Source organism: Lutra lutra, chromosome 3 (assembly GCF_902655055.1).
Source record: "Lutra lutra chromosome 3, mLutLut1.2, whole genome shotgun sequence".
NCBI lineage: Eukaryota > Metazoa > Chordata > Mammalia > Carnivora > Mustelidae > Lutra > Lutra lutra.
The window spans coordinates 136793399-136807219 of NC_062280.1; the positions used below are offsets into that span (position 1 = coordinate 136793399).

Here is a 13821-nt window from a genome sequence, read left to right on the forward strand (position 1 = left end):
CCCAATGCGGGACTCGATCCCAGGACCCTGAGATCATGACCTGAGCTGAAGGCAGCGGCTTAACCCACTGAGCCACCCAGGCGCCCCAATAAAAATAAAATCTTAAAAAAAAAAAAAAATTACCAGTTGAATCTGTAAATACTGACAACTTTTCTCGATGCAAGAATATTCTTCAGTTACCACTATATATTTTAAAGCATTTTAACATTTATACCATTCAAATCAAATGTAATAATTAACACAATATAGGAAAACTTCTAGTAAAATTATTTTATTTAGTTTTTTTTTTTTAAAGATTTTATTTATTTATTTGTCAGAGAGAAAGAGAGAGAGCACAGGCAGACAGAGTGGCAGAGGGAGAAGCAGGCTCCCTGCAGAGAAAGGAGCCTGATGTGGGACTTGATCCCAGGACGCTGGGATCATGACCTGAGCTGAAGGCAGCCGCTTAACCAACTGAGCCACCCAGGTGTCCCTTTATTTAGTTTTAATATCCATCACCAACAGCTTGAAATAAGAATTTCCATGGTCTTCAATTAAGCCGTATCCCACTTTCTTTTAGAATGTCTTGTTTTTCATTAAAATAATTTCTAAACCACTCTATGTGTTCAATCTTCTGTTTAACACTCAGGTATGGGTTTTTGGAAAGGCCACAGGTAACCAGCTCCATGAAGTGGCGAATTGGTCCTTGTTTTGGAAAATCTTTCAGGTGTTTATCCAGAAATACATGTTCATGAAATTCTGAACCATCATCATCAAAACCTAGGAAATGAGATAAAATACAATTTTGAAGTAAAATCTCTATTGCAAAATTAGCACTAATGACTATTACAGTTAAAGCCATCAACTTTGGAGTTAGACCTAGGTTTGCCCACCAATTTAACAACTGTGTGACTAGGCAAATTAATTAACTTCTCTGAGCATCAGTTTTCAGGTATAAAATGAAGATTAAAATAGAACCTTCTTCATGGGGTTTCTGTAAAGATTACATAGATACAAAGCTTATAAAACTCTTATAATGCCTAGCACATTATAAATGTTCATATTATGATTCGTATTATAAATGTTCAAAGTGTAGCAGCAGTTACTGCTAATAAAAACTTCAGTTCTACAGCAACCACTAAGAAAACTACACAAACTACACAAAAAAATTATATAAATAAAACAAAATAGAATCTTAAAACATGTTCAAGCAGCTCACAGGGAGCCCCCCCCCCCAAATGTAATGAGAAATAGAGAAAATGAAAAGAAAACAAGTAATAAAATTGGAGACTTAAGTCCTAACAAATCAATAATTACTTCAGATGTAAATGGTCTAAATACACCAATCAAAAGACAAAGATTGGAGAGTGAATATAAAATCATGCACCCAATGATATGCTTTCTATAAGAAACTCACTTCAAACACAAAATCAGAAGATTGAAAATAAAAGGATGGAGAAAAATACATCTTGTTAACATTAATTTTTTTAAAAAAGCAAGCGTGAGTGGTTATATGATTATCAGACAAAAGAGACTTCAGAGCAAAACAAAAAAAATTACTAGGGAGAAAGAAAAACATCTCAATTAGAAAATTAGCCAAGATAAAGAAGAACTGAGCAACAACAATAAACATTATCAAACTGACGTCTACGAACACTCCACCAAACTATTTCAGATACAAAATATTTCCAGGAGTTGATGGAGCATTCACCTAGCTGGACCACATCTTGGGTCACAAACCGCAACACATTTAAAGTAAGTGGAGTAATACACAGTACATGCTCCGATCATAATGGAATCAAACTAGAAATCAGTAACAGAAAGACAATAGGAAACAGTTAAAGATCAAGCAATATACTGAAAAAACCCTCAGAATTGAATGAAAATGAAAACACAACAAATTAAAATTTGTGGGACACGGCTAATGTAGTGCTACAAGGGATAAATACGGCACTAAATGAATACAGATGAAGAGGGAAAGTCTTGATCAATAACCTAAGTTCCCACCTCAAGAACTAGCAAAAGAGCAAAATATTCTAAAGCAAGCAAAGGAAGGAAATAATAAAGATAACATCCAACATCAATAAAATTGAGAATAAAAAAATAAAGATCAACAAAACCAATACTAGTTCCTATCAAAATCTCAGTAAAGTTTTGCCAACAAATTTATTCTAAAATTTATATGGAAAGGCATAAGTCCTAGAATATTATAACAATCTTGAAAGAGAAGAATAAAATGGGAGCAATAATGCTAAGATTTACTGAATAGCTACAATAATCAAAAGTGTGGTATTGGCAGACGGACAAACAGATTGATGGGACAAAAGGGACGGCCCAGAAATAGACCCTGTTATGGACTGAATCGTATCTCCTCAAAATTGATAGGTTGAGGTCCTAATCCCCAATGTGACTATATTTAGAGACAGGACCTTTAATGAGGTAATTAAGGTTAAATGAAGTTTTAACAGTGGATCCCTGATCCCTCCTATCGGGGCTTGATCTCACAACCCTGAGATCATGACCTGAGCTGCAATCAAGAGTCGGATGCTTAACTGACTGAGCCACCCAGGTGCCTCAATGCAACCAAAGATTTAATAAAGGTCTAGAATATATAAAACAAAACAAAACAAAACAAAACACCTCCCAAAGCTCTATAATAAGAAAACCAAACAATCCAATTAGAGAATGGGCAAAAAACAAGAACAGACATTTCACTGAAAAAGATAAATAGCAAACACACACAAGAAAAATGTGGTCAACCTCTCGACCCATTAGGGAAATGCAGATTAAAACCACAATGAGCTATCAATACACATCTATCAGAATGTAAACATATCTAAAAGAAAAACAGCAACAACATCAAATGCTGGTGAGAATGAGAAGCCAGATGGTTCACATATTGCTGGTGAGAATAAAAATGGCATAGCCACTCTAGAAAACAGTTTGGAAGCTTCTTTAAAAAAATTAAACACGCGGGGCGCCTGGGTGGCTCAGTGGTTAAGCCGCTGCCTTCCGCTCAGGTCATGATCTCAGGGTCCTGGGATCGAGCCCCGCGTCGGGCTCTCTGCTCTGCGGGGAGCCTGCTTCCTCCCCTCTCTCTGCCTGCCTCTCCCCCTGCTTGTGATCTCTCTCTCTCTGTCAAATAAATAAATAAAATCTTTAAAAAAAGAAAAAAAAAAAATTAAACACGCAGGGGATCCCTGGGTGGCTCAGTTGGTTAAGCATCTGACTTCAGCTCAGGTCATCTCAGGGCTCTGGGATGAAGCAGTGTGTCAGGCTCCTCCCAAGCCCTGGGCAGGGAGTCTATTTCTCCCTTTCTCTCTTCCTCTGTCCTTCCCCTGGCTCATGCTGCACTCTCTTTTTCTCTCTCTCTCAAATGAACAAATAAGTAAAATCTTTAAAAAACAGAAACAAAACACACAGAACTAAACATGTAGGGCACCCCGCTGGCTTAGTTGGTAGAACATGTGATTTTGATTTTGGGGTTGTGAGTTTGAGCCCCATGTTGGGTGTAGATATTATAAATAAATAAACTTTAAGAAAATAAAAAAGAAAATAAAAACTAAACATGCAGCTACGTATGATGAAACAATTTCACTCCTGGGTATTTACCCCAAGGAAATAGAAATTTACATTCATACAAAACTCTGTACAAAAATATTTATAGTACCTTTATTCATAATAGCCCCAAACTGCTAACAACCCAGATGTCTTTTACCAGGTGAATGCTTAAAGAAACTATAGGGCACATTCAAATCATGGACTACTACTCAATTAAAAAACAAACAAAAAACCTCAACCAACCAAACAACAAAAAACAAGGCACAAACATACTGATACATGCAACAATTGGCTAAATTTCCAGGTAATTAATCAGGCTGAGTGAAAAACAGTTAATTCCCAAAGGTTACACACTCTATGGTTCTATTTGTATATATTTCTTGTAATGACAAAATTACAAAATAGTGAATGAATTTAGTGATTGCCAGGGATTCAGGACTAAGAAGGGGAGGCAGTGGAAGGCAAGCAGGTGTGGCTTAGAAGGGCTCTAAGAGGGCTCTGAGATGATGGAACCCTGTATCTTGAACGTGGTGGTGGTCTCCTGAGTCTACACATGTGATAAAATTGCATAGAACTAAATACACATGTATAAAGGAATACTTTTAAAGCTGGTGACATCTGCACAGGGTTGGAGAATTGTATCAATGCCAGTTGCTTGGCTGTACTACGGTTCGGTTTTGCAGGAAGTTAACTATTGGGAGAAAATGGGTAGAGGCTATCTAGGATATTTATTATCTCTTCAGTGGCATGTGAATCTACAATTATCTCAAAATAAAAGGCTTAAAAGCTTTCTACTCACTTGGAGTTAGTTTATATTAACTGAAAGAGATTTAAAAAAATTTATTTGGATACTTAAAGATCTATACATTATTTTTATTTTTATTTATTTATTTTTAAAGATTTTATTTATTTATTGGACACAGAAAGAGAGATCACAAGCAGGCAGAGAGGCAGGAAGAGAGAGAGGGGGAAGCAGGCTCCCCGCTAAGCAGAGAGCCCGACTCGGGGCTTGATCCCAGGACTCCCAGATTATGACCTGAGCCGAAGGCAGAGAGTTTAACCCACTGAGCCACCCAGGTGCCCCTATACATTATTTTTATTAAAACTGAAGTAAACAAAAAATAAATCAAGGTGGTAGACAGATAAATGGCCACATATCGTGTCACTCTCATGCTTCTAGACATTCCCCTTCACAATGTGATTTTGTCATTCTTTGCATAAATGGAGTCTGTTTCTTAAACCCTTGAATTCAGGATTAGCAAGTGACCTGCTTTGGTCAACGGGATATTACTCAACACAGTGCAAACACAGGCTTGAAAAGTACCTACACATCAATCCTTGCTCTTCCTTGCTGTTATGAACCCTACTACAGTCACGTGAAGAAGTCCAAGTTAGTCTTTGAGATGATGCGTGACAGATAACCCAGTTATCTCTACCTCCCCTGACAAGAGCCGGCACCCACAACCAGACATGTGAGACAGACCACTCTAGAGGGAACTACCCGCAGCTAAGCTGCCAGAACTAACCAGAAAATCCATAAATTCAGGAGCAGTTGTAAGTTACTTGTTGTTTTGCTAATTTTGGTGGTAGCATGTTATGTATCAAAAACTGATACATTTCCAAACTTACTGTACTTAACACTTTTTTGGTGGCATATAAATGGCTAAAGAATATTCAAGAGCAAGACTCTGTTAACTGCGTAGTAGTAAAAACATGATTAAATTTAAAGTCAAAGTTAAGGCTAAAATAAAAATGCTTTTATCATCAATCCAATATACAATAACTACTACAAAATCTAAGTGGGAATAATGCCATCTAACTGCTCTTACAAATCTCTATGCTGGCAAAACAAAACAGAAGGGACAAACCAGTTCTTAAAAATAACAACAACAACAACAACCTGGAAAAAAGCTACTTCAAAATGGAAAATAATTCATATGTTTTATGTGGTAAAACAACACACTGCAATTTCTTATATAAATGAAAAACACAACACTGGAAAGTAAAGCTGTCAACACAGGACACGTCATTTTGTAATTTTCAGTATTATGTTCAGAAACTGGCATGGCCCACCCCTAAAAATAAAACACTTTTCCCTCAAAGCATCAGAGTAAATCTTCATGAAGCTAACTATTAGTAGAGAGAGCATGACATTTTATTAATCTTAAAATTTAAAAATAAGAAGTACAGAAGAATATTATTAAACTGTTGAGGCTTCAAATTCTAATGCCACTCTCTTAAAGTATTCTCAAGTTCCAAACTGTATACTGAGGGGAGTGATCAAAGTGAGAAAGTTTCCACAGTTCTTTTCCTGTTTTTCATTCCGATAACAATTGCCTCAAGGAGCTGGAAATGAGATACCTCCCTTTCCCATCCTGAAGCATCAATAATATGTACAAGTGTATATGGAAACTTGTCACATTTATCTCCCTAACCTGGCCAAAAGACATTTTTTTTTTTCTTTTTGTAAAAATTAAACTTGCTCAAAACCCAGGTCAAATTTAAGATAAATGTCTTTGGAGTTTGGACATTCAAGATTTTGATGAACTGAAGTGTTTTTGTTTTTTTTTTTTAAAGATTTTATTTATTTATTTGACAGAGATCACAAGTAGGCAGAGAGGCAGGCAGAGAGAGAGAGGAGGAAGCAGGCTCCCTGCTGAGCAAAGAGCCCGACACAGGGCTCGATCCCAGGACCCCGGGATCATGACCTGAGCCGAAGGCAGAGGCTTTAACCCACTGAGCCACCCAGGCATCCCGAAGTGTTTTATTTTTGAGGACAATGTACACTAACCCTTACTTTCCTGTTATCCTATTTGGTGGTTCCTAGAAAATACACATCCTCACTAACAGTTTAAGATTTAAGACCCTTGCAGTATAATAAACCCTCTCATAATATTGTTGTAGAAACAGAGATGATGATGGTTGATGATGCTTTACTTGTATAACCTCACTTGATTTTCAGAAGAATCACCTGAATTCAGAAGAAGAATAAACTTTATTTTTATTCCCATCATTTTATAGACAGGGGAAGTGAGGCTTAGTGAGATTAAGCATACAACTCACTCAAAACTTGAACCCCTAACCACTGTCTCACCTAAATAAAGTACATGTTAGGGCACCTGGGTGGCTCAGTTGGTTAAGAGTCTGCCTTCCACTCTGGTCATGATCCCAGAATCCTGGGATCAAGCCCCGAATCAGACTCCCTGCTCAGAGGACAATCTGCTTCTCCTTCGGCCCCTCACTCCATTCATGCCCCCCCCAAATAAATAAATAAAATCTTAAAAGAAAAAAGTCACGTTATTCTACCTCAATATTGTGTTTTAGAACCATATTTTTAATTATGATGACTCAGAACACCCACTTTTCATCAAATAAGGAATTTTTCCCTTAATATCACACACTGCATTCTGCTAATTTTTTTCTTTTAAAATTCTGTGTTCATACAGAAGGGACATGAACTAACATTTATTTCCATGTATTATACACTAAGAACTGTGCTGAGCAACTCAAATAACTTTGCCTTAGTTCTTACATTCTTCCAATGAGGTACCTTTAATTTTACAGATGAGGAAACTGATCTGGTTTTTTAACCTTGGGAGGTTAAATTGTTTTCTCAAAGGCAAATGTCTAATCACTGAGAGAGCTAGATCTGTACTCTGGTTTGCGCAACTGAAAAGTCCTTGGGTTTTTTTTTTCACCCTTCCCTGATACCTACCAGCGTATGGGAAACATAATACTTTTTTTTTTAACTTTTTTTTTTAAAGATTTTATTTATTTATCTACTTGAGAAAGAGCAAGCGTGAGCGACTACAAGCAGGGAGAGCAGCAGGGGCAGAGGCAGAGGGAGAAGCAGGCTCCCTGCTGATCAGGGAGCCTGACGTGGGTCTCAATCCCAAGACCCTGGGATCGTGACCTGCGCTGAAGGCAGATATTTAACCGACTGAGTCACCCAGGTGCCCCTGGAAAGCATAATACTTTGAGAAATATACATTTTATATACACCAGGTGAAACACAGCAACATAACATCCTTTATGACTGCATATACCATACAAATCCACAAAATATTCAGAATTTATTAAAGGAATTATCAGTCTCTAGAAAGTTTTCCTACACAAAGTAATAATTTATGAAGATATAAGACAAAATATTTCTGATACTTAAGCTTCCATTCCACTTATTAATCCAAACAAATGAAAGATTATAAAAAAATAAAATGTTACAATGACAGCATACTACTACAAAGGTTAAAATATGGACTACATTTTCCTAAGACTTACTGCGATGTTTACATTTCCTAGCTAACAGTACCATAAAAGTAAGTGAATCTCTTCTAATTGAAAATACACCTAAAAAAAAAAGGATAAGAAATAAATTGCATAGTAATACTGTTTTCCTTTTGAGTGAGAGAGAAGTAATATCTCCAGAATAATCTTCAGGAAAGTAGATAACATAGCGTCTAGCAGTTCAAAGAACCTACGTATGGAGCCAGAGTTCCAAAAAATCTTGAAGTCTTCTAACAATTTTGCTTTGAGTAGCATTTAAGCACAAGAACCTTACATCTCATTAGTGTAATAGTTTTATGAGTAAAAGATAACCAGCATAAAACTTAAGGGTTGTAATGTTCTCTAAAACCAAAATATCATCTCATACCCAAGATTTAATGTATGAGAAGATTTTCCAGGTAATCTCCTGCTTAGCAATTGGGAAACTGTCATCATTTGTAGTCAACACCTTCATGTCACATAGAAATTCATGACACGGGGCACCTGGGTGGCTCAGTCATTATGCATCTGCCTTTGGCTCAGGTCATGATCCCAGGGTCCTGGGTTCGAGCCCCGCATCGGGCTCCCTGCTCTGCAGGAAACCTGCTTCTCTCTCTCCCACTCCTCCTGCTTATGCTCCCTCTCTCGCTGTGTCTCTGTCAAATAAATAAAATCTTAAAAAAAAAAAAAGAAAGAAATTCACGATACATTTCTACCGTATGATTTTACTTGCTTTTAAAATTTTTTTTTAATATTTTATTTATTTATTTGACAGACAGAGATTACAAGAATGCAGAGAGGCAGGCAGAGAGAGAGGAGGAAGCAGGAGCCCTGCTAAGCAGAGAGCCCGATGGAGGGCTCGATCCCAGGACCCCGGGATCATGACCTGAGCTGAAGGCAGAGGCTTTAACCCACTGAGCCACCCAGGCGCCCCGCTTTTAAAATTTTTATTATTTTTTTAAAACAGACTCCATGCCCAGCGCAGAGTCCAACACAGAGCTTAAGACCTGAGCTGAGATCAAGAGTTGGACCTTTAAGGGCGCCTGGGTGGCTCAGTCGCTTAAGTGTCTGCCTTTGGCTCAGGTCATGATCCCAGGGTCCTGGGATGGGAGTCCCACATAAGGCTCCCTGCTAAGCAGGGAGTTTGCTTCTCCCTCTGCCCCTCCCCTCCCACTTGTGCTCTCTCTCAAATAAATAAGTAAAATCTTCCAAAAAAAAAAAAAAAAAAAAGAAAAAAAGAGTTGGACCCTTAACCAACTGCGCTTCCCTGGCGCCCCCTAGTTTTACTTCTTTATTTTTCTTATAAAAAAACCAGCATTAGGGGCGCCCGGGTGGCTCAGTGGGTTAAGGCCTCTGCCTTTGGCTCTGGTCATGATCCCAGGGTCCTGGGATCGAGCCCCACATCGGGCTCTCTGCTCGGCAGGGAGCCTGCTTCCTCCTCTCTCTCTCTCTCTGCCTGTCACTCAGCCTACTTGTGATCTCTGTCAAATAAATACATAAAATCTTTAAAAAAAACCAACCAACCCAGAATTAAGTGAAATTCTAACTTAAAAAAAAAAAAAAAGTCAAATTTCTTTTCAGACACCACAGAGATATTTATACAAAGTTTTGAAATTCATGTAAATATCTAGACTCTATGACTGAACACCAACCAGATTTAATCTCCATATGGAATTTTATAAACCTCTGAAATTAACTTACCGGCTTCATTGTTAATTGGAAACTCCCACAGCTTCCCCTCTGTCGTCCACTGGATCATCTCTGCAAAACCATTCTGAAGGGGCTGTTCATTTACCATGGCCAACTGCTTCGCAAATTCCACTTCCCAAAGTGAAGGTGCTGTCTCTACAATAACATTTCAAAATAATCACAAGTCAATGTATATATCTTTATTTTTAAAATGTTATAATAAACTCTAAATTAGTAATACATTTCAGGCCTGAGGATTAAAATAAACAGTGTATAATGAAAGGTCACTCACTGAGAGCTAAAGCTAAAGGAAGATGACAAAAAAGCCTACAGCGACAATTCCTGCAAGCCTCAGCACTGACTACACTGCTGGGTGAGCAAGCCCTAAAGTCTCACCATCCCCTCCACTGGAAAGAAAAAGGAATGTGTATTTTGTTTAAGAATGTTTTCATGAATGTGAGTATTTTTTTTTTAAAGATTTATTTATTTATTTTAGAGGCCCCTGGGTGGCTCAGTTGGTTAAGCGTCTGCCTTCAGCTCAGGTCATGATCCCAGGATTCTGAGATCAAGCCCCACATTGGGCTCTCTGCTCTGTGGGGAGCCTGCTTCTCCCTCTCCCACTCCCCCTGCTTGTGTTTCCCCTCTTACTGTGTGTCTCTCTCTCCGCCAAATAAATAAATAAAATCTTTGGAAAAAAATATATATTTATTTATTTGAGAAAGAGAGGGACAGACCACGTGTGCAAGAGAAAGAAGTGGGGAGGAAGAGAATCTTAAGCAGACTCTCCCTGAGCACAGAGCCCACTGACCAGGGCTGGATCTCACGGCCCTAAGAACATGACCTGAGCCAAAATCAAGAGCTGGATGTTTAAATGACTGAGCCACCAAGGTGTCCCATGAATGTATTTTTTACAAAACATGTGACTTTAATATTTAAAGTCTAGCCTGTTTATCTTTATTTTTAGTCTGTCAAGATAAGTCACAATATACTACTATTAATGACCAAAGAAATTAAATTAACATAATAATGACGATACTACTAACGGATAAGGAGCACTTACTCTGCTAATGTTTTTTATGCATTAGTTCATCTCATCCTCACAACCAACTCTATGAGTAAGTTCATAAAAGGTTAGCTTATGACCCCCATCATATCACTTTTTTTTTTTTAAGGTTTTATTTATTTATTTGACAGAGAGAGTTCACAAGTAGACAGAGAGGCAGACAGAGAAGAGAGAAGGAAGCAGGCTCCCTGCTGAGCAGAGAGCCCAATGCGGGACTCCATCTCAGGACCCTGAGATCATGACCTGAGCCGAAGGCAGCGGCTTAACCCACTGAGCCACCCAGGCGCCCCATCATATCACGTTTCAATTATTTATTTGCTTTGGAAATTGAAGACATCTTTCAAGGATGAATCATATTTCCACCAGTCACTGCTGGTGGGAATGTAAAATGGTACAACCTCTTTGAAAAATAGTTTGGCAGCTTCTTAAAAAGTTAAAAATACACTTAGCATACAATTTCACTCCTATTTACCCAAAACAAAACTAGGTCTACACACAGACTTGTATCTGACAGTTCATGTACGACCACACCTAGGCTTAATTAGCCACATTTAGAGAATAATCATAACAGGGGCGCCTGGGTGGCTCAGTGGATTAAAGCCTCTGCCTTCGGCTCAGGTCATGATCCCAGGGTCCTGGGATCAAGCCCTGCATTGGCCTCTCTGCTTGATGGCGAGCCTGCTTCCACCCTCTCACTCTGCCTGCCTCTCTGCTTACTTGTGATCTCTTTCTGTTGAATAAATAAATAAAATTTTTTTAAAAAAAGAATAATCAAAAAAAATATTAAAAAAAAATAAAAAAAGAATAATCTTTGGGAGGGGGGGTGGGGTTATGGATATTGGGGAGGGTATGTGTTATGGTGAGTGCTGTGAAGTGTGTAAACCTGGCGATTCGCAGACCTGTAACCCTGGGGATAAAAATATATGTTTATTAAAAAAAAAAAAGAAAAAAAAAAAGAAAAAAAAAAGAAAAAAAAAAGAATAATCATAACAGCAAAATAATCCTCTCATAAATAAAATTTAAAAAAAAAGAATAATCATAACAGCAAAATAACCCTCTCACTCTGCCTGCCTCTCTGCCTACTTGTGATCTCTGTCAAATAAATAAATAAAATTTTTTTAAAAAGAATAATCATAACAGCAAAATAATTATCAGTCACATTTTATAGATTTATTCAGTAGGCAATGATCAGCCCATGTCTTTTCTGTGATCACGATCATCACCACCATCATCACTGTCATTGCTAATGGCTGCAACTATGTCCTGAATGTCAACTGTGGTTTCGGCACTGTGCCTGACACTTGAATTACATTACTTCATTTAATCCTTGAGAGGTAGGCATTAGCCCTATTTTATAGATGGAGAACGGGAAACTCAGAAAGGTTAGTATGACAGAATCTGAATTTGAATAATCCACATCTATCAAATACCAAAATTCCTTCCATTAAGCTATATTGCCTCTCAGTTCTAAATTACTGCAGGGTAAGTAGAAAGGTCTATGACTACATCCTTTGTAGCAGTGGAACGAACCTGGAGGGAAGCAAAATGTGGGAATCATGGGACAAAAGAATTCATTCATTCTGTCAATAAATAATTACTGAATGCTAACTATACATCAGGCATTATTTTAAGTGGTAGACAGCAGTGAATAAAAACCTAATTTAAGTTTGTACGCGGTTGGTATTATACTTAACTGGGAACAAAAGACATTCTTTAGACTCAATCAAGTATAACTTATTAAAACAATACCTTCATTGAATTTTTTTTTTAAAGATTTTATTTATTTATTTGAGAGAGAGACAGTGAGAGAGAGCATGAGCGAGGAGAAGGTCAGAGGGAGAAGCAGACTCCCCATGGAGCTGGGAGCCCGATGCGGGACTCGATCCCGGGACTCCGGGATCATGACCTGAGCCGAAGGCAGTCGTCCAACCAACCGAGCCACCCAGGCGTCCCGCTTCATTGAATTTTAAAAAAAAATTTTACTTACTTATTCTTACTTAATCTAGAGATAGAACACGGGGAGGAACAGAGGGAGAGAGACAAGCAAACTCCCTGCAACTTGGGACACATCAGGCTCCAACCCACAACCTTGAAATCATGACCTGAGCTGAAACCAAGAGTGGGATGCTTAATCAACTGAACTACCCAGGCATCCCCTAGGGTAAATGTTAATAAATTTACCTTATGAGAGTACAATCATTTTATATTTTTTATAGAACACATAAAACCTCAGTTTTTGTAGGTTTCTTCCCTGCCAGCAAATTTCAGTTTTAAGAAATAGGATTTCTGATTTTAAAAAGCAAGCTGGCTCCTTCAAGAATCCAAGTGCCTCTCCTGGCTGTTCATTAGGTGGACAACTGCAGCTGCCCTGACAATAAATGCCCTTTTTTTTTTTTTAAATTTCTTTTCAGCATAACAGAATTGGTTATACACCACACCCAGTGCTCCATGCAATACATGCCCTCCATACTACCCACAACCTGGCTCCTCCAACCTCCCACCCCCCGCCCCTTCAAAACCCTCAGATTGTTTTTCAGAGTCCATAGTCTCTCATGGTTCATCTCCCCTTTCAATTTCCCTCAAGTCCCTTCTCCTCTCCATCTCCCTATGTCCTCCATGTTATTTGTTATGCTCCACAAGTAAGTGAAACCATATGGTAATTGACTCTCTCTGCTTGACTTATTTCACTCAGCATAATCTCTTCCAGTCCCCTCCATGTTGCTACAAAAGTTGGGTATTCATCCTTTCTGATGGATATATGTGTATATGGACCACATCTTCCTTATCCATTTGTCTGTTGAAGGGCATCTTAGTTCTTTCCACAGTTTGGTGACTGTGGCCACTGCTGCTATAAACATTGGGGTACAGATGGCCCTTCTTTTCACTACATCTGTATCTTTGGGGGAAATACCCAGTAGAGCAATTGCAGGGTCACAGGGAAGCTCCGTTTTTAATTTCTTAAGGAATCTCCACACTGTTCTCCAAAGTGGCTGCACCAACTTGCATTCCCACCAACAGTGTAAGAAGGTTCCCCTTTCTCCACATCCTCTCCTAACACACATTGTTTTCTGTCATGCTAATTTTGGCCATTCTAACTGGTGTAAGGTGGTATCTCAATGTGGTTTTAATTTGAATCTCCCTGATGGCTAGTGGTGATGAACATTTTTTGTGTCTGATAGCCATTTGTATGTCTTCATTGGAGAAGTGTCTGTTCATGTCTTCTGCCCATTTTTTGACATGAGTATCTGTTTTGTGTGTGTTAAGTT

The 13821-nt window shown here is 38.4% G+C and overlaps 1 protein-coding gene across 7 annotated transcripts in view; it reads right to left on the minus strand.

The window, feature by feature from the left end:
• Nucleotides 1-246: 246 nt before the first annotated feature.
• The window catches only part of MRPS31 (mitochondrial ribosomal protein S31), a 35723-nt gene continuing 22148 nt past the window's right edge, over nucleotides 247-13821 (minus strand). For 4 of the 7 annotated variants that reach the window (XR_007126151.1, XR_007126150.1, XR_007126152.1 and 1 more), the window contains 3 exons: nucleotides 9505-9648; nucleotides 479-759; nucleotides 247-275 (listed from right to left, as the gene is read on the minus strand). Coding sequence is in view for 3 of the 7 variants with exons in the window: in XM_047723261.1 (XP_047579217.1) it covers nucleotides 530-759; nucleotides 9505-9648 (374 nt within the window). In the remaining 4 variants the exon portion in view is untranslated. Of the gene's footprint in view, nucleotides 280-473; nucleotides 760-6314; nucleotides 6512-9504; nucleotides 9649-13821 lie in introns of those variants that run through there. The other 3 variants (XM_047723261.1, XM_047723262.1, XM_047723263.1) reach the window with 3 other exon arrangements.